The sequence below is a fragment of the Lissotriton helveticus genome, chromosome 11, assembly GCF_964261635.1.
Source record: "Lissotriton helveticus chromosome 11, aLisHel1.1, whole genome shotgun sequence".
NCBI classification, from domain to species: domain Eukaryota; kingdom Metazoa; phylum Chordata; class Amphibia; order Caudata; family Salamandridae; genus Lissotriton; species Lissotriton helveticus.
The window spans coordinates 14,434,359-14,454,497 of record NC_136072.1 but is presented as its reverse complement, the minus strand read 5'-3'; the positions used below and the strand labels follow the sequence as shown (position 1 = coordinate 14,454,497).

Sequence of the window (20,139 nt, the reverse complement as noted above, 5' to 3'; positions counted from 1 at the left end):
GCTTCCCTCACCCAGAAGAGATGCAGTAATAGCTTCCCATCACCCAGAAGAGATGAAGTGATAGCTTCCCTCGCCCAGAAGAGATGGAGTGATAGCTTCCCTCAGCCAGAAGAGATGCAGTGATAGCTTCCCTCACCCAGAAGAGATGCAGTGATAGCTTCCCATCACCCAGAAGAGATGCAGTGATAGCTTCCCTCACCCAGAAGAGATGCAGTAATAGCTTCCCTCACCCAGGAGAGATGCAGTAATAGCTAGCTTCCCTCACCCAGAAGAGATGCAGTGATAGCTTCCCTCAGCCAGAAGAGATGCAGTGATAGCTTCCCTCAGCCAGAAGAGATGCAGTGATAGCTTCCCTCACCCAGAAGAGATGCAGTGATAGCTTCCCATCACCCAGAAGAGATGCAGTGATAGCTTCCCTCACCCAGTAGAGATGCAGTGATAGCTTCCATCACCCAAAAGAGATGCAGCAATAGCTTCCCTCACCCAGAAGAGATGCAGTAATAGCTTCCCTCACCCAGAAGAGATGCAGTGATAGCTTACCATCACCCAGAAGAGATGCAGTGATAGCTTCCCTCACTCAGAAAAGATGCAGTGATAGCTTCCCTCACCCAGAAGAGGTGCAGTAATAGCTTCCCTCACCCAGAAGAGATGCAGTGATAGCTTCCCTCACCCAGAAGAGATGCAGTGATAGCTTCCCTCATGCAGAAGAGATGCAGTGATAGCTTCCCTCACCCAGAAGAGTTGCATGGATAGCTTCCCATCACCCAGAAGAGATGCAGTGATAGCTTCCCTCACCTAGAGGAGATACAGTGATAGCTTCCCTGACTCAGAACTAGTGCAGCATAAAATGAGGAGTTCATAACAGGATACATTGATCTTCTCAACAAAGCGTGTGATGGCAGTTTGAGATTCAATGAACCGACATTTAAGTACATCTTTTGGGAAGGAAGAATTCTTCGATTTAGCATTCATGAACATATATTGGAACAAAGTAATCTACTTCACACCCCCTACCTAGACAATGTTTCATGTACTCATCTTCCTTGTGTCATTGCCTCAAAACACTGACTGCCTTGGAAAGAAAATATGTAATGTTGAGACTAAAGTTATAACCTACCCTGGAAAAAAGCGTCGAGAAATGGTGAGGACGTTTGAGATTCCTGAATTGATTTCCATCTCTGATTCGGAACTACTAGTCCAGCAGGTTTGATTCTCACCTTGTAACATGACCTACAAAACTTGTGATTAATTGCAGCCTGTCTGGAGTGCTGGATATTGCCATAACAGACACAATGATATTAACTTTGGTTTCTGATGGCAGTGCCCGTGGCAGGTGATGACACTATCATGTCATGCTGTAAGATGCGGCACCATGACACACAATGATTGCACCCTCCAAATCAAGGCTACTTTATTTATTTATTTATTTATGTGTTTTATAGAGCTCATACTTGACCCGTTAGGGTATCAGAGCGCTTTACAGGAAAGCAAAGCAATATACAGAAGATGTTAAACCTACCTAGGGGAAGAAGAGCACGCATTTACAGTTTACATAATCAGTTAACCAAGACGAGATACAAAATTTACAGATTACGTTTACAACTGTTCAAGCAAGGCCCCAAGGTTCTGAGGGGGTGACAAAGTAGTCCAAGGGGAGGCAGTGGATGGCCATAGGTCGGGCCATAGCGGTGATTAACGCGATAATTGGCCGATACATTTGCCCATAAAGAAGGTTTTGGCATCCTTTTTGAAGCAAGACAGAGAGGGGATTCTTTTGATGTTGGGTGGGAGAGAGTTCTATATTCTTGGAGCAGCCCCTGAGAAGGCCCGATTGTACGTTTTTTTTCAGAAAGCGTGCAGGTTGGAGCAGGAGGTCTCTAGAAGATCGGGAATTTCTGATTCCTTCGGAGATGACAAGTTTTTGAGCCAGATAAGCAGGGGAAATAGAGTATAGCGCTTTGTGCGTGATGCATGCTAGTTTGAGTTGTATTCTTGCCTCCAGGGGAAGCTAGTTAAGAGCTTTCAGGGGTGGGTAGATATGATCGTACGTCCTTGTGCCGGTAAGGCTTTAAGAGTTGTCAGGGAGATCTTAGGTAAACCCGAGAGGGTTGAGCAGCCGTATTCCAGTCTTGAGATGATAAGTGCGTGGACTGCCATTTTCAGATCAGGAGCAGCGAGGAATGGTTTCAATTTCTTAAGGTAACTCAGGTGGAATCTGGCTGTTTTGGCCATCGAGTTCATGTGGTCCTGCATGTTCAGGTTGCTATCAAGGGTAATTCCCAGAGATTTAGCAGAGTTCACAATGGTCTGTGGGCAATTTAAGGCTGTGATGGCTTTACTCCATGAATGCATCTCGAGGTTGGTGTTGGGAGGGGAGATCAGGAGAAATTCTGTTTTCTTCGCATGAATTTTAAGTTGGCAATTGACTGCGGCACCTCTCAGATAGGACTGCTGCACCCCTCAGATACGACTGCTGCACCCTCATGTACGACTGCTACGCCCCTCAGATACAACTGCTACGACCCTCCAATACAACTGCTACGCCCCTCAGATATGACTGCTGCACCCCTCTTATATGACTGCTGCACACCTCAGATAGGACTGCTGCACCCCTCAGATACAACTGTTGCACCTCTCATATAGGACTACTGCACCTCTCACATAGGACTGCTGAACCCCGAAGATACAACTGCTGCACCCCACAGACATGACTGCTATATCCCTCAGATAGTACTGCTACACTCCTGGAATTTCATTTCAGCACCTCAATTAAAAGCTTTATCTGTTTCATAGCATTAGATTGTATTTACATTGAAACAACTTTCAATAAAGTACTACCCTTTCTAATGTCCAGTCTGAGTAGATCCAAACATTGGTGCATGTGTACCATGGGCTCCATTCTGAAAGAACATGAAGAGCCCCCACCCTGCTCCCCCGAGCCAGAGGGTGAAAGCTGAGGGGAAACCCACATGCATCAGTGTTGGCCAACCCACTGCCACATTAAGAAGAGTGACCACAGCCCCACCGCAACCCCAGAAGGGAACCTCAAATGGGAAGCCAGACACAGGTCTGAAGCCCAGCGTAGACCCACAAATGGTAGGCCAGACACAGGCCTGAAGCCCAGCAGGGAACCATGAATGGGAGGCCAGACACAGACCTGAAGCTAATACGGGTAAGCACAAATGGGAGGCCAGCCACAGGCCTGAACCAATGCAGGTAACCACAAATGGGAGGCCAGGCACAGGCCTGAAGCCCAGAAGGGAACCACAAATGGGAGGCCAGCCACAGGCCTGAACCAATGCAGGTAACCACAAATGGGAGGCCAGGCACAGGCCTGAAGCCCAGAAGGGAACCACAAATGGGAGGCCAGACACAGGCCTGAAGCCCAGAAGGGAACCACAAATGGGAGGCCAGGCACAGGCCTGAAGCCCAGAAGGGAACCACAAATGGGAGGCCAAACCAGGCCTGAAGCCCAGAAGGGAACCACAAATGGGAGGCCAGGCACAGGCCTGAAGCCCAGAAGGGAACCACAAATGGGAGGCCAAACCAGGCCTGAAGCCCAGAAGGGAACCACAAATTGGAGGCCAGACACAGACCTGAAGCCCAGAAGGGAACCACAAATGGGAGGCCAGGCACAGGCCTGAAGCCCAGAAGGGAACCACAAATGGGAGGCCAGGCACAGGCCTGAAGCCCAGCAGGGAACTACAAATGAGAGTCTAGACACAGGCCTGAAACCCAGGGGATGGTGTCGGTGCATACATTGATAGCAGAGGACTAACTGCAAGCCTATCACGGCCCAGGGAGCCTGCAAAAGTAGGAATACAACTAACAGCAGAAACAAACTACAAGAATAAAGCAGAAAAGGCCCAAAGATGATCACAAAAGGAAAACATGAACTTCCATGGAGAAGGCAAGCAGAGTGCAACTGCTTTATAGAGGTCGATGGAAAATCAGGAGGATGCTGGAAAGAGGTGGTCCGTTTGGAGGGAGAGGTTCTCATAAATATTTCTTCTCTGTTTGATAGGCAACAAGGGGCCTGCTTCTTTGTGTGACACACCTAATGATAGAAGGTCTGGGCTCTGGAAGCAATGAGGAGGTAATCAGTAATTATCCTGGTTTGCTTGTGTTGCAGTGTGAAACACTTGTGTTCTCTGCAGCAGCTCTGTTTTTGATACACTTGAGCTCTTGTTGCCAAAGGAAGACAGACACAGCCGATGAGTTGCAACCGGTGAATGGGCATCGTGAACCTGATGGCCTGGCTCATTTGCCACATTTCAAGGGTAGGGGCATAGAGTTGTGACCAGAGGCGGACTCCAGCCACTCCTGTTGTCCGGTGATCATGGCAGCTCACTTTGTTCATCTGGAGGGCACACCAAGCTTTAAAACTGTGCAGCTGGCACCTCATGCTTCACAGACTGAGCCCAAGGTTTTACCACCTCTGCACTTTAAAAAAAGGTCCTACAGCTGGATCCTGCTAGAGGTAGCTGAAAATATTGATAATTAAAGTTTACATCATTTGGAGCATTCTCCTTAAAGTCTTTATTGGCTGGTAGTTTGGGGTTAAGCTTTAGACTGGAATGTCTCACCCCATTTTTAGGAGGGCACAGACTGGTTTTCATATTGCTCGTCTATGTTTAGAGTGGCACAGTAGGCGATAAGCAATTGTCTGGATTACAACCACGAGCAATCATCAGTCGCTGAAATTCATTCAAGTATTCCTTCCCTCATGTTGTTCTTTTGGAAAGTAAAGGTTTTTCCAGTTTTATTGGGAATCACCACAAAATGGCACACTAAGCCTACTTGATGCCAAAGCTAGCCTTGTGGAAGCTCAAGCATTGATGGAAGTCCAAGATGGCAATTCATCCTCCTGCAACCTCCATGAGCCCTTCATGAACAGCAAAGCTTCAAGCCTTTGTCACAGTTGTAATATCCTACAACTAGTGGAGGGCTGGTGAGTACATTTAAAGGAGAGCCGAGCCACAGCCTGAGGTGAGCCATCTAAAGAGTTATCTTGTAAGTGACACAGTAAATGCCCTGTATACATTCTTCAGAGTTAGGTTACTTCTTGAAGCCTTGTGTTTCAGTCTGGTATATTAGATGACATGACTGCATCAACATATGATAAAATAATAAAAATAGCTTTTTGGAGATGTCAGGTCTGAAGGTCATCCTGATGGTCCGATTGCGTGGTGATGCTGAGGCAATATTTTTCTGAAAGGGCACTGAAAATACATAGTGGTACTTGCTCTCTTTCTCTGCTGGCTGGGCCACGTTTTGTGGTGGTATAATTTGTATTCTCCTTGAGGTGATATTGAAGCATTTACATTTTTGAGATAAGTTCCATAGCGATTGTGTCACAAAAGACTTGTACTTGAGGCACTTCTGCGTTTTGTCTCTCTGGATTGCAGACATTCTGCCTGGATATTCTGGAGTTTATGACAAGAGCAGCCTGGTCAATCATACTTGTGAAGTAGTATTTTCTTTCTGTGGTTCTGATGGCTCTTCTGTAGGCTCTGTTATACCGGCATAGTAAAAATTTCGTTTTTTTTCATCTCTTTATTTTCTTTACTTGCATTGTAGTATATTGAGTTATCTTTTCGTTCCTTTGATGTTGTCATGAACATATGCGTTTTTGTGTGGTTAACCCTGGATGTGACCTTTACTGGTATCTGTTCGTCAATGCAATGGAGATCCAATTATAGAAGGTGTGTATGTCGTGAGGTCACATATTTATCTTTCAAGATGGGATTTGAGTGTTTGGAGTTCTTGGGGATAATATTGTATTGTGGCCATCAATGGTGCTCAAGGTTGTGGTGGCAGAACTAAAACCCATTGATTTGTTGGTGGTAAACCTCTTAGAGGCTTGATCTGTAACTTTGCACCTTCCTTGAAACATCTGCTTTAGCTGGGATGAGTGCTGCCATGAATGACTGATGAAAGGAAGTTCCTTTGTGTTGTCTTTCAAAATTAGTTGTATAAGGCTGTCTTCCCTGACCCCTTCTTGATGACATATCCCTTTATCAGGATCCTCGACAGCAATTGTCCCATAGCCTAAGCTGTGTCATTGGCTTTCTTTCATTCACTTGAGTGATTCATCAACCTGGCTCCAAAGAAAATTTACTCTCTGAAAGGCACATCAATAGTATTGACCTAAACTTTAGGTTTGAACCCTGGAATATGCTGCCAAGCATGTCTGTGAATGACTATACCCATTGTGGTTCATCTATTTGCTGTATCAGCCGCATTCAGGAGCTGTAGCTCTCCAGCCAGCATCTCTTCAGCATTCTTTCTATGATAGAACTTGCACTGCTCTCCCACATGACACATGCATCTTTTGCTCTCGGACACTCCCAGCTGGGTTGGCTGCTAGAATATCAGAGTCAGAATGAAATCTCACATACACATTGAGTCCCAATTCAGAACCATTATGTCCCATTTGAGTAAATAAAAGAACATCTACACCTAATGTGATGTGTTAGTTATATTTAAGACATAGTATTTATCTGAAAATATATTTCTGATTATGGTTTTGTGACATTCAACCCCCACTGGACAATCCCCTGAAACAAATTAGAAATACTGCTGGAAGTGACTTCATACCACACAGCTGCTATAACTATGGACCCTTGGCTCTTCACCAGAGTCACATTTACTTCAGGGTCCACCTCTCATCCAGCAGGGATGAAGGGAATGCTGGGGGTGGTACAGGGCTCACAACATACTTTGAGAAAAAATAAATGCCATAAAAACATTCCATGGCCAGAAATTTGACTTTTGTATCATTTTAAGATCAGACTGTAAATATATTTTTGGTTGACTCATCTGGTCCCCATTGGCCGAGAGAAGCTTGAAAATATCCAACAAGACTGCATCTTACTTCCAAGCAAATGTAATGATGTTTAAAATTAGGATTTTTCTTAATGTTAATCTGCATGTGTAAAGTCAGTGCCCTTTTAAAGGTCTACAAATCAAAATGGAGGATTTGGTGGCATATTATGAGTTCTGTGGTCTGTGGATTACCGCTACCCCCCAGTCACGGTCCGACCACCACGCGCTCTGCTGTCCATCCGCCGTATTACGAGTAGACTGCTGACCACAATACTAGTTTGCTTTTACACGAGCTGACGACGGTGGTGGGACCACCGTCTGAATGTCAGGGGAAGCTAAGGATTTGGGGTGCGTACTCACCCCTTTCCTGTTCTTACCAGGAGATTTTGACGTGGATGCCTTTCTCCGGGTCCCTCGTACACAGCAGCAATGAAGCTGAATTGAATCTGCTGTAATAAGGTAAAGGGAGAGCCTGTTTTTCAAGATGCTTTGGCCAACTGAATTGTGGACCACAAATCAGGGAAACTGAATTTGAGTCTTGGCAAGGACGCGCAACATCCTGTGATTCAAGGCAAATCACTTACTCTCCCCGTGCCTATCAAAAATGTAATGTGTCTTCATGTGACGCAACTGGTGCTTGTCTAAAGCGCTCTGATTCCCTCAGGTCAAGTTCGGGCTATATAAAACTCCGTTCAATAAAAATATCTAAAAGTACCATGGTACTGGTGCAACTTTGGTCAGCGGCCATTCCCAGCTCATCTCAAAGGCACTCCATGACTATTTCTGTGCTTCTAGTGGCCAGAAGCTGGTCTGTGCATTTTCAAGAATAGAGTTGTCCTTTAGATAGGATAAGAGTTGAGAAGCAGCACAGTAGTCTAAAGATTTGGAGACAGCTGGGAAGAGTGTGATTTGTCTTTAGCTAGATAGAATTTGGGGGTCATAGTTTGTATTCTTGGGACGAGGCTTTACACAGCAAGGTTTATGATCATTTTGAATGGTGCTGAAATTTACCAAAAAAGATTGATATTACTAATAAAGGATTTCATTACCCCTGGGATGTAGAGACGGCGAATCTTAATGAGATCTGTATTGGACGGTGAGCCTGATTTACATTTTATCAGGAGCTCAATATATTTTACTGAAATGAAGCAAAACTAAGAGAAACTCAGGGTAGCAGAGTCCAAAGGGCCACTGGACCAGGAATTTGATAAATGGTTGCAAAAGCAAGAGATTGGTTCAAGGGACGACCACCAGGCTCCTCTATTGTGAGGTAGAGTAAGCCAGGGCCAGGAGGGAGACTTTGTTGTTTCAAATCAGGACATTTGTTGGTGAAACAATTGACCCAATCATTGCAAAGTTTTTGAAATTGAGTGATTTGGGCAGAAGAGATAGGGGAGTCAAAACACTTTTCCCACCAGTAGGAATATGTTCTATTTGTACCCAGGTGAGCTAATATTATTGGAGGAATATTCCCTCCGAATTGGGAAATCGCGGCTTGTATGAGCGTAACTTAGTTTTACAATCTGACTTGAGATGTGCAGAATATGAGGAAAGCCATTAAAGTTTTGTTTGTTTGGTTTCAGGTTTAGGAGTATTAAGGGAGGGGTGAACCAGGGGGTATTCTTTGTACTTCCTTTAGTTGGGCACCTTAGTTCTAAAGCAATGGTATTAGCGGTGGCAGCCTGTTGCAGTCGGTGTAGCTGAAGTGGGCTTTAAGCTTGGTGAGGATAGACAAAGCTTCCCCAAGAGCATGGAAGATAAGCCTATCCCAGTGTCTGCAAGTTATTAGGGTCTTATGGATAGTGTATATTTTCTGGCGAGCAGATAAAGGGGCCCCTAGTCTATCCGGGGCCACTTTAACTAGAAGGTAGTGCAATGCAGCAAAGTAATGAAAGAAGCTGCACAGCAATGAGCCAAGGGGTAGAGCCGGGCAGAGTCTTATCTACTATGAAACAGTGGTGCTACTATGTTCCTGTGTACAAATAGGCTGCATATTAGAAGGCATACACCTTTTCAGTATTATGCAAAGGTTTAGCTGCAATGGGTAGTGTAGGTATTGTGGTGGAAGGGTACCCTCTGAGTAAAAAGTGCTCCCCCTAGAGATACCTTTAAACTTTTCACACATTGGATGTGTGTGGTACAGTGCAGCATACATGCAATGTTAGCACCTGCTTCAAGGAGTTATTATTCTTTGGTGCAAAGCCCTGCCTACCAATTTTAGAAGCAGTGGCTTTAAATATTAAATAAAAAATCATGGAAAATAGAGTGGGCGTGTCCATGTACCACCCATGTGATGCCCTCTTGATGCAAAGTTGTGCAAAGCCCAATTTGAATTACTTGAAGGCTACTTCCCAGTGTAAATAGAGATTTGGGCTAGAAAGTAAACACTTTATCCAATCTTTGCACTGTTTTTCTTCACTTTACAAGACTCTGTGCCAGTAGAGAATGTCTACTTGATGAGGGAGAATCAGCCAACTGGAAGAGGTTTCAACCTGCAAAATGAGTGGCGAGCACTGAGAATATGGCTTATCGTTCTGTAACTAGGTGAGAAATGTCTCCTAATAGTATCAGAATATTCTTCTTAGTAGTCAATACAGAGATATAGTCAATGAATAGTTGCAGAAAAACTAAAGGAGTAAACAGGGCAGCATATAACCACCAGCAGCAGGGTGAGCGAGGGAGAGGTATTTAAAGTGGAGGCTAGAATCTCTTGTTGGGCTGGGCTGAAATTCTAAGACATCATTTTTCATTTTCTAAGTGTTTCCTAGTTATGTTCATTGATGTTAACAGATGATTTCTGTTTTAGTGGCTATAATGCCAACAATTGGAATTTAAAATACTGCAGCATAAAAAAGCAGCACAACATATAGCTTCTTATTAAAACCTGAAATGTAGTACATTTTACTGGTTTTTGAGACAGATTGGTAGTAATTTTCAAATTTTATTTTAAAGGAATCCCTACAAGAAGGTGAAGAACAGAGGTCACTTCCAGATGCCTCTCACAAGTGACTCTACCCAGTTGTGCTTAGTGAGTTTATGGATATAGTAGTGCAGCTGCTTGACAATAGGGGATCTTTGGATAGCTTTTTCCTGAGTCAGATGGTCCATGAAGCCGAACTCAGCTTCTGGTCTTCTTAAAAAAGCAAAAACTTTCAAAAAAGTACGATACAAGACGCTTCAAGCATTCTCTAATAGACTTCAGAAATGTTATTCTCAAAAGGCCCAGTCTTTGGGATTTGGCTATCTGGTCTTAACAGAGGCCAGAAGTTTGGGCCTTTACATCGGTAATAGTCATGTTAAACTTTGGGAATCAAAGGGTTTTAAAGAGTTAAGCCATTTTATAATAGGAGGTAGATGTATTAACTGGGAGGAGGTTCAGGTTAGATGCGGTATGCCAAACAGGTTGCTCTTTTTTAGCTTCCTCCAGGTTAGATTACTGATGAATAAATATATACCCCTAGGGAATATAGGTACCCCCTCAGTCCTTGCTGCTGTGTTTACAACTAAACTGCGAGGTATAGGGAATTGGTACCGAGTTTTTCAAAATCAAGGGGATCCCCCTGTTGTTACCAATTTTCTGGAAAAAATAAAACACTCAGGGCCCGATGTAGGTGGCCATTACCGGTCGGTAACGGCCGAATTCGGCCGTTACCGACCGGTAAATGGGTCATTGAGATGTAGGGGGCTATATTTTACAGAATCGGTAAATATACCGATTAGGTAAATTTACCGATTCTGTAAAATACCGAATCGGTAATTTTTCCGAATCGGAAAATTCCTGATGTAGGTAGCACTGTTTCCAGTGCTACAGGCCTTTCAGATTCGGTATTTTACCACCCAATCCAATTGGGTGGTGAGATACCGAATCATGGTGTGCATGCACATGTGTGCATGCACACCTATGTCATGTGACAGACAGACATGCCCTTAGGGCATGTCTGTGTGCCACATGGCACACATGCCTGTATTTGGGGTGCTAGAGGGTGTCAAAGTGACACCCCCTGCACCCTTGGTGCAATCGGTATTTACCGATTCGGTAAATACCGATTCGGTAATGCCCATTGATTCCTATGGGCTTCAATGCCCATAGGAATCAATGGGCATTACCGATTCGGTATTTACCGAATCGGTAAATACCGATTCCTTCCCATCGGTAATTATTTACCTACATCTTCCCTCCTCTTTTTTACCACTTTTTAAATACCGATTCGGTATGAATCGGTATTTAAGAAGTGGTAAAAAAGATTTACCTACATCGGGCCCAAATTGTCTTGTAGTTTTTCAGTTAGAGAGTGGCAAACTATTTGCGTACACGGCAGTAAGGCATTGAGAGCAGCAAACTTCAAAAGAATGGCGTTTTTGTCCCGATGGACGGCTTATTATACCCCATACGCTTTGCATAAAATGTATCCAGAGGTTGAAAATAAGTGTTTTTGCTGCCAGCAGGTTGGGGAGGGCGGCTGGCTACATGTTGCTTGGACATGCTCAAGGCTGAGCCAGTTATGGGTGAAAATGTGTGCTGAGGTCAGCCATGCCCTCGGGAGCAATATACAACCTGAGCCGGAGGTGGCATTGTTTGGTTTATTAAAACAGAGCTTAAACCAGGCTTTAACAAGAGAGGGAATTTTTTTTATCAATCTCTTTCTTGGTGGCACGCTCGCTGATCCTCCAGAACTGGAAAACAACCAAAGCCCCGACCGTTCTCGAATGGTATAATAAAATGAAACGAGTAAGAATCTTTGAAGAAGCTTATGCGAAAAGGGTGGGAGCTATTAGAAATTTCTTTCAGTCTGGAAATATTTGGATCAAATAGAAAGGGATCTCCATGGGTAACATTTTTGTCGGATGTATGGCACTTTAGCACAGCCACTTTAGTCTATATGGAATTATCTTTTTCTCACACATATCATTTGTGAAGACTATTTATTCTCTTTATAGAAAAGGATTGTTTAGTATGAACTGTATATCGATCAAATGGAAAAGGAGGTTTTAGGGGTGATATAATCGTTGGCTTTATTGCATTTTAGCACTTGCACTTTATCTGATATGAAATGATGATTGAAATGATCATTTTCTAATTATATTGTATTTCTGATCTTTACATTTCCTTATTAATTGGAAGGATTGTTTTGTATGAATTATATTCTGGATATAATGAAAATGGATTTCCAGGGATATTATGCCTGCCCGATTGATGCCAGTTTTAGTACTTGCAATTTAGTTCGTACAAAATGATCTTTCACTTATATATATTACTAGTGTTGATTATATCGCCTCTATAAAGGGAACCATTGTATAGTATGAATTGAATTTTATTCTAATGCAAAAAAAAAAAGGACTTGTAGGGGTAACATATCCGCTGGCCCTATCCCACTCTAGCTCCTGCACTTTAGTAAAATATGTAATGATCTTGTTCAATTATATGATTTCTGATGTTTACATTTCCTTTTTAATTATTAGGATTGTTTAGTATGTACTGTATCTTGATTAAATGGAAAAGGATCTCTAGAGCAAACATATTGAATCTATGGCACTTTAGCACTTGCACTTTAGTTTATATGCTATGATCTTTTTCTAGTACATAAAGATTTGGGATGATTCATTTTTTTTTAAAGGATGGTATAGTATGAATTGGATGAGTATATTGATTTTTTATCTTTAACTGACTTCTTGTATGTTTTTTATTCTGCGCAATAAAAAAAAAGAAAAAAAGAAAAAAGAGTTTCCTGAGGACACAGCACACCTGTCAGATGGTAAGCCGTTTTTGATCCAAGAAATGAAGTGTTAACGCTCTTCTGCTGATTAATAGTCAAAGACTGGAGATGACTGGAGCCAACTCTTTTAATCTTGCAACCACTATTGTGCAAGCGCCTCACTATTTTATTTATTTATTTATTTATTTGATTTATATAGCGCACTATAACCCAGAGGTCTCTAAGCGCTTAAGCTTAAAAGCCAGGACATTGTGAAAACAAGCATTGGCAAAGCCAATAGGTCTGGCCTTTTACATAGCTACATTCACTGTTATTAGATGTCCTTTCTGAGTAAAAAAAAGTGAAGTTGTTAACAAGACTGCAGTCCTTCAGAACTTTACAAGATGTACCTCTCAAGTCAGGAACAACTGCTTAACAAGTCTGTCCCAACGTTTTAATAACTCACATTGTTACAAAGTGGACGATTTACTAGGAGGTCATGCAACACAGCAAAAAACTTCTGTTGTGTGACAGGGAAAGTGCAGAAATGTGCCATATCTTCTAATATAGGGTGCATCTCTCTGTGATGGCACAATGACTGCAGCCCAGCACCAATGCAGGCAGACTTGTGCCTTGGTGCAATGGTGCCTGCGTTACCTTCTTGCACAAAAACAATCCTCTATGGCTTTTTCCCCATTCTAGGCATGCTGCAGAATGCATGTAGGAATAGGAAACAATGGGGTAGATATTTCTCCTTGCTACATCTCACCCCAGAAGGCATAGCTTCACAGCTTTACTCGCCTTATCTAAATCTGGAAATGTGCTCAAATTCATGGGTGGATATGTGGGAACATTCATGCTCTACACAAGGCGGAGCCTTGCGTTGCTCCTGATTCATTAAGCCGCAAAGAGCCACACAAGGTGGCTTTACATGGATTAATAAATCTCACTGAAGCCCTTGTGCTGCCTCGCGTCACTCAATGGCAACTCAAGGGCTTCATGAATCTGGGGCTAATGCCCCTCTTGAGTAGGATGGAACTGCCTAAAATGCTCTTCACAAAAATGTTCATATCCACTTTTGCTGCTCTAATAGATCTTGATATTCCATCATGAAGGTGCAATTTCACATGTTGTTACAAGGTGTCCCTCACAAGTCGAATGCAAAATTATTTATATTCTTTCGTGTAGCTGCAGTTCCACTAGTCATTACTAGGTGTCCATAGTGAGTCAGATGCAAAAGCATTGGAATCCTTTAATAAAGCTGCAGTTCCACTGGTGGTTACTAGTTGTCTCTCACAAATCAAATACAAAAGCACTGACATTCTTAGCTCTACCTGCAGTTCCACTGGCTGTCACTAGGTGTCCCTCAAAGGTGGAATGGGAATGCTTTGGAATCCTTTAATAAAGTTGAAGTTCCAACTGTTAATAGAGGTCCAGGTAAGTCAGAAGCACCTGCTTCAAAGGAACTGCACCAACCTGAGGGGGTGTGGCTGTAGTACAGTAATTTGCATGCACACTGCTATTTTAACTAATTGTGCATGTTTTTTAAAGGATATATTGATGCCAAATCATGTACATAATAATGAGTCCAAATGATAGATTTCAATACAGTTCTTGATTTTTTCTAAAATTTGGGATCCACACCTCCTATTTGATTGAACCTTTTTACAAGTAGGTACAACACAATTGAACAGTTTATTGTAGTTGTTTATGTTTTAGTGACAGTAATGTCTCATATGCTCCATGTAAGAGTTGGTCATTATTTTGAACTCTCCCTCTAGGGGTAACAGGTGGTAGGGCATCCTTGTGACGCTTTCTCCAGGGGTGAGTGGTGTTAAAGTCAATTATAAAGCTGTGGGGATATGATTTCAACATAAAGATCTGCACTAATGCTCCAGCTGTTATAATGAAGTGCTAATTTTCAGTAGGATAAATACATTTACCAAAGCTGGTTTATAGTCTGGAAAGAACAATAAATGTCTTGAGAGTTCTAAAAATAGTGGATGTAGCCCTACTATATGGGGGATCATCAGTCATTGGGACGTGCAAGTGCCTAACAATTTCTATTTTTGGGGTTCTATTTTTTTAGATGTATGTTTAAATGTTAAAGTGAAAAAATGTAGTTACTCAAAGTGAAAGTTTGCAATGGATTAAGTGGGCTGGTCTTCTGCTGGGGTGAGAAGGAGTATAACTTGAATGGCATGTCAACAGACCAATTGTGATAGAGTGTTGCTTGGGAGACCCTATATATGTATGTATTTTCTGTATGAGATTTGTTTGGAAAAAATAAGACTAGCAAGGCAGATAAAGCTGATATAGACCAGGTCTAATAAAACACTAAACTGCAAAAAAGAGAAAACAGAAAGACAGGCCACCTCTATCTACTTTCCCAAGAGCTGGAACTACGTTGTGTAAAAAATAGAACTGCCTTAATTATTTTGCATTTCAGGAAGGACCAGAAAATTCCCCTCTTCAAAGCAAATGACATCTGGTAGCATAAGAAACCACCACCCATGTACATGCTACCTTCTTGTTAAATATTCCTCCCTTGTCCATAAGGTCCTGTCCCCAGCTTAGCTCTGGATTTTCACTCTGCAAATTCCTATACATGTATAAACTACATACTATTGCCCAGGAATGCCATTTTGTGTTGTGCATTTCTGCCCTCCAACCCAGCTCAAAAACCAAGGCACCTTACCGTGGTCCTTAGCAACATGACATCCGCGTCTTTCAAGGTGGACGGCGTACAGTTCACCCACACCTCCCACTCCGGCTTCCAGTAGAACAGAAAGAGAAGGAGACCAAGGGACAGGATGTGACCAATGATGCACAACACCCTTCGGCATGGATGTGTCTTGTATGCAAACATTTCCTGTGGGGGAAAAAAGCACAAACATGGAGCATGTATGTAACTGACTTTAATGGGGCACCTTCTTCCACTTTATAGACATTGAATGTTATGAACATTTTTGATCTTTGTGGAGTTGCACATTTTTGGGAATTGCAAATACTTGCAGCAGTGCACTTTTTACCCTCAGTTATGAACTGTGCAACATTTACAGTAGTTACTTAACACCTGCATACTTTAAGCCACATATACAGTACATGAATAGCTTTTATTTGGCTGAAGTACAACCTTCACATCAGCAATTAATTAGTGTAACAAATGGGCTATTTTGTAGGCTGAAATGTGACAAATTAACCCCCTGAAAATTCAGAGTTCCCTTGGTCTCCATACCACATATTCCTACTAGTAGCTTTTAATTTACCAGCCCTTGGTATATATATTGGTGCTAGAATATCAATTTATGTAGAAAAAACAAAGACAAAAGGCATTTGACAAAACAGGAACTGTTGGATTATTCAACCACTACAGCCGGGAGTGCAGCATACGGGGAACGGGTGTGAGGACTGACTAAAAGTACAACAGTTTTGAATGTCTTTTTATACATTTCTTGAAGTATTATAAAACAATTCATAGATCCTGTTTTGGGAATGGAATGTGGGCTTTGACATGAGGTCATAAATAACTCCCACCTGAAGACAATCGCAGGTGGGTCCGACCTTGCATGGACATAATGAGGGCGAGTGGGTAACGTGTCCAGATGCCTGGCATGGGGAGCTTGTGATAACTGCATGTGTAGTGTGTGCTGTTTCCTTGTTGGTTGAGTGTTCCTAACTTCATGTTGCATCTAATTTTTATAGTGTTTGGGGACACATTGTTACAAGTGGAACTTCTCCTACATGCAGGATTGCCTAAGGAAATGGGAGCGCTACATTGGAGCGCTGCTCCAAGCAAAAATATGCCCACTGCTACAGAGGGGCCCGTGAGGGACCATCTATGTACCTTGGGCTGAGATGGATAAGGAAGAGACAGAACCAAACTGCCGCCATTGATGGTTGAGGCAGGGAATAAGCCTGGGTGGTGAACTCCGCTCCGCTTGCGGAGTTTGCAGAGTTTCCCGCACTCCGCGTTATGCGGAGCTCACAGAGTTCGAAAAACTCCGCTTCGTGCAGCGGAAATTCTTTCCTCGCTCACGTTCACCAATGTCAAGTTGGCAAGCGCAAGCGTGGAAAATCAACCTCCCAGTGAGATTTTTCCTTGTTCTCAATCGTCAACATCAAGTTGGCGAGCGCGAGCATGGAAAATAAACAGATTTCTCAATGCGGGGTGGTCAGGTTTCTCATTGCGAGTGGTCGCGTATGCTCGCGACCGCTCACAATGGGAAACTGCTTGTTCGCGTTGAGGAAGCTGCAGCTTGAGTAAAAGTCTACTCGAGCGGCAGAAAAGAAAAAAGAAGGGACCGCTTGCGCTGTGCAAGGTGCTGTTTGCAATGACTGCACAGTGCAGACAAGCATAGTCGCGAACAGTCTTATAAAGCAACATTTTCGGTAGTTTAGATGTTTTTAGAAATACTGGGATTGGTGTGCCGGCCTCAAAAATCATTTAAAAAAAAATATGTGTCCATCTGGTCATTCGGTTCCACCAGGCGTGCCGTAAGATCTACTAACGCAGCCTCGTAGCATGTGCGGATGTGTGGTAGGGCTAAGACCCCTGATGTGTCTCTAATTGTAGTATGGGCAATTTAATCCTTGATGCCTTTTTGTTCCAAGGCGGTACAAAAAGGGGTGGTGATGGACAGTCAAAAGATCTGGGTTTGATCCATCACCGTGCCTTTTTGTTCCAAACAAATTCCCTAAACATAGAGCCGATTTCATTAAAATATTTAACTTTAATTTTTAAGGGTACATTGACAAACAGAAATATTAATAAAGGAAGAATTGACATTTTTAGGAGTGCAACATACCCAATCAATGTCAAAGGCAAGAGGGACCAAATATCTAATCAGGTTTTAATTTTAATTTGCCCAGCCATATCATTCAGATTGAATAATTGATCTATGTGGCATGAGACGCTAATACCCAAGTATCTAAATGGCTCATCTTTCAGGGCTAGAGTTCTTAAAATCGTGGGTAAGCAGTCACCATTCGAGTTAAATAATAACATCTCTGTTTTTCTTTTGCCTTATCTTATAACCTACTATTAGTTCAAATTTGCTAAATTCTAAAAGGGCTTCTTCCACAATCTGTTTTTCCAGGCAGAGGTACATAATTATGTCAACTGCAAATAATTTTAACTTTGGCATCCCTTCGCATGGAGCTCTAATAAGGGAATTTCCACAGATTCTTACAGCAAGGGGTTCAATGAAAAAAGTAAACAAAAGAGGGGACATCGGACAACCTTGTCTAGTACCGCAGTTTATTTCCACGGTCCCCACTACATCTCCATTAACTATCGCCCGGGCTTGAGCACCTTGGTAGATATTTTTTAACATGTTTAACACTTGAGCCGGAATACCAAATTTACCTAAACAAAAGAAAAGTGCATCCCAATTGACCAGGTCAAATGCTTTTTCAGCATCGACCATGGTAATGAGAGTGGTATTTTATTTTTTTCAAATAATCAAGCGATTGAATAAAAAAATCGAGTATTTGTAGACATGTACCTCCCGGCAACAAACCCAGTTTGGTCACAGTGAATAAGCTCCTGGGCAATAGGCGTAAAGCATTGTGCCCAGATTTTCATTATTATTTTAAAATCCGCATTAAGAAGACTAATAGGCCTATATGAGTTAATATCTTTACCATTGTTACCCTTCTTAACAAAACTAACCAATATAGATTCCTTAAAACTTGGGGGAACACAGCCTCCTTGGCTGATGTTGTTAAAAATATTTACCAAAAACGGGGTCAGCTCTTTTCAGAAAGTTTTAAACAACTTTATTGGAAGGCCGTCAGCACCGCAGTAATAACACCTATAATCTCTTCTTCAGAGATGTCTATCAGGGGTTGTTCTGCACTAGGCCCTGAAAGAGAAGGAAGCTCGACTCTGTCATAATAATTGCTTATTTGACTTGCTCCAGCTTTATATCTAGGTGTATTTAACTGAGAGTAATGATCTAAAAGGACTTGATCTATCTCCTCTTTGCCTGTTACAGACAATCTAGTTTTGGGGTCTGTAATTTCTGTATTGATGGATGCCTCCTGTTTGGTTTTCACGCTACCAGCGAGCAGCTTGCCAAACATCTGACTCTTCTCGTATACGCGCTGTAAATAGGTTCTAGAGCTAGCAATCTCTTCCAGAGTAAAGAACTCTTTTAACTCATATTTGGCCCTATCTAGCTTTGCTTTAGCGTCCCCTATACTTGCAAACGGTGCATATCTGATTTTTGAAGCTTCTACTACGGCCTGCTGGAGTTTAAACATTTTCTCTTTTCTTGATTTAACTGAAGAGGCGGATAGTGCAATCATTCTCCCATGAAGGGCAGCCTTGAACGGTCCCCACTAAGAACATTTTTGCCGTATTCACTCTAATCTTAAAAAATTCAACGATCCAATCTTTTGTATCTGCCACCCATTGATGGTCCTGTAAAAGGAGCCGATCCATCTGCCACCTGGATCTTGGCCTATTGTTTACCCCAATTTCTATACTAAGTTTAATGAGAGAATGGTCGGAAAATGGATTAATATCTATATCGGAGGTTGTACAGCCCAGGGACTGTGATATTAAGAAAAAATCAAATCGAGAGGCCATATGAAATTGATTTGAATAGCATGGGAATTCCAATGTTGATGGATTGGCAACGGGCCAGGGATCCATCAAAATATGCTCCTGCTTTAAAGCCTCAATCACCTTTTTAGATTTTGGTTTAAGCTCTTTTTTACTTTTATTCGAGGTATCTTTCTTTAAATCCTGAAAAAAATTAAAATCCCCTCCCATAATTTCCCGGGTACCCCCCTTAATAATTCTTTAATTTTACACAGGGCAGTAGTGTCATCCACAATGGGGCCATAGTAGTTGATGAAATGCAATATCGTACCATTCAACTTAGCCTCCACCCATATCCATCTCCCCTGAGGATCTTTCTTCCCTTGGCCAAACTCCCATGGGAGACCCCTACAGGAATAAATCGCTACTCCTCGCTTAGCCAATCCCGCAGAAGCAAAAAAGGCATGTGAGTACATTCTTGGGAGAAATATTGTAGGGGAGTTCGTTTTTAAATGTGTCTCTGCAAAAATAGTACTTGGGGTACAAAGGAAGCTAGCCATTTAATTATTACTCCATATTTTTGTTTGTTCAAAATTCCATTTACGTTGAGCGAAAGAATACTACATTTACTTATCATTAATAAACCTATGTCTATAAGCCATGCCAACAACAACAAAACTTTGCATACCTTAGCCAACACCCTTAACTTGGATTGTTGAGCAATGGATGCCTGAGCCCCTTGTGCTTTAAATAAAAACAAGAGCTTGACAAATTCCTTGAGTCTACGGACTGCCGTTGCTGACATGTCCGAGAAAATCCGACATTTGGAGCCCTCGTCGATTACAAAGGGTTTCTGCTGAATTGCTTTAGTTAACACATCTTCTTTGATTCTATAATTTGCAAAATTAATTCAAATTGTACGAGGATATTTGGAATTCGGAATCGGATGTGCCGGCACACGATGTGCCCTGGTTATTGTAAGATCCCATGTAATGTCAGGGAGCACTTTTTGTTTGATAAATGTTTCAACCCCGCGAAGGGTGTTGTTGCCATCGTTCCCTTCAGGCA

At 42.4% G+C, this 20,139-nt stretch overlaps 1 protein-coding gene across 1 annotated transcript in view; it reads right to left on the bottom strand.

The window, feature by feature from the left end:
• Positions 1 to 20,139, bottom strand: part of LOC144792390 (putative cation-transporting ATPase 13A4) — a 466,918-nt gene that overhangs the window by 338,297 nt on the left and 108,482 nt on the right. The window contains exon 2 of the mRNA XM_078667375.1: positions 15,220 to 15,393. Coding sequence (XP_078523501.1) covers positions 15,220 to 15,393 — 174 coding nt within the window. The remainder of the gene's footprint in view (positions 1 to 15,219; positions 15,394 to 20,139) is intronic.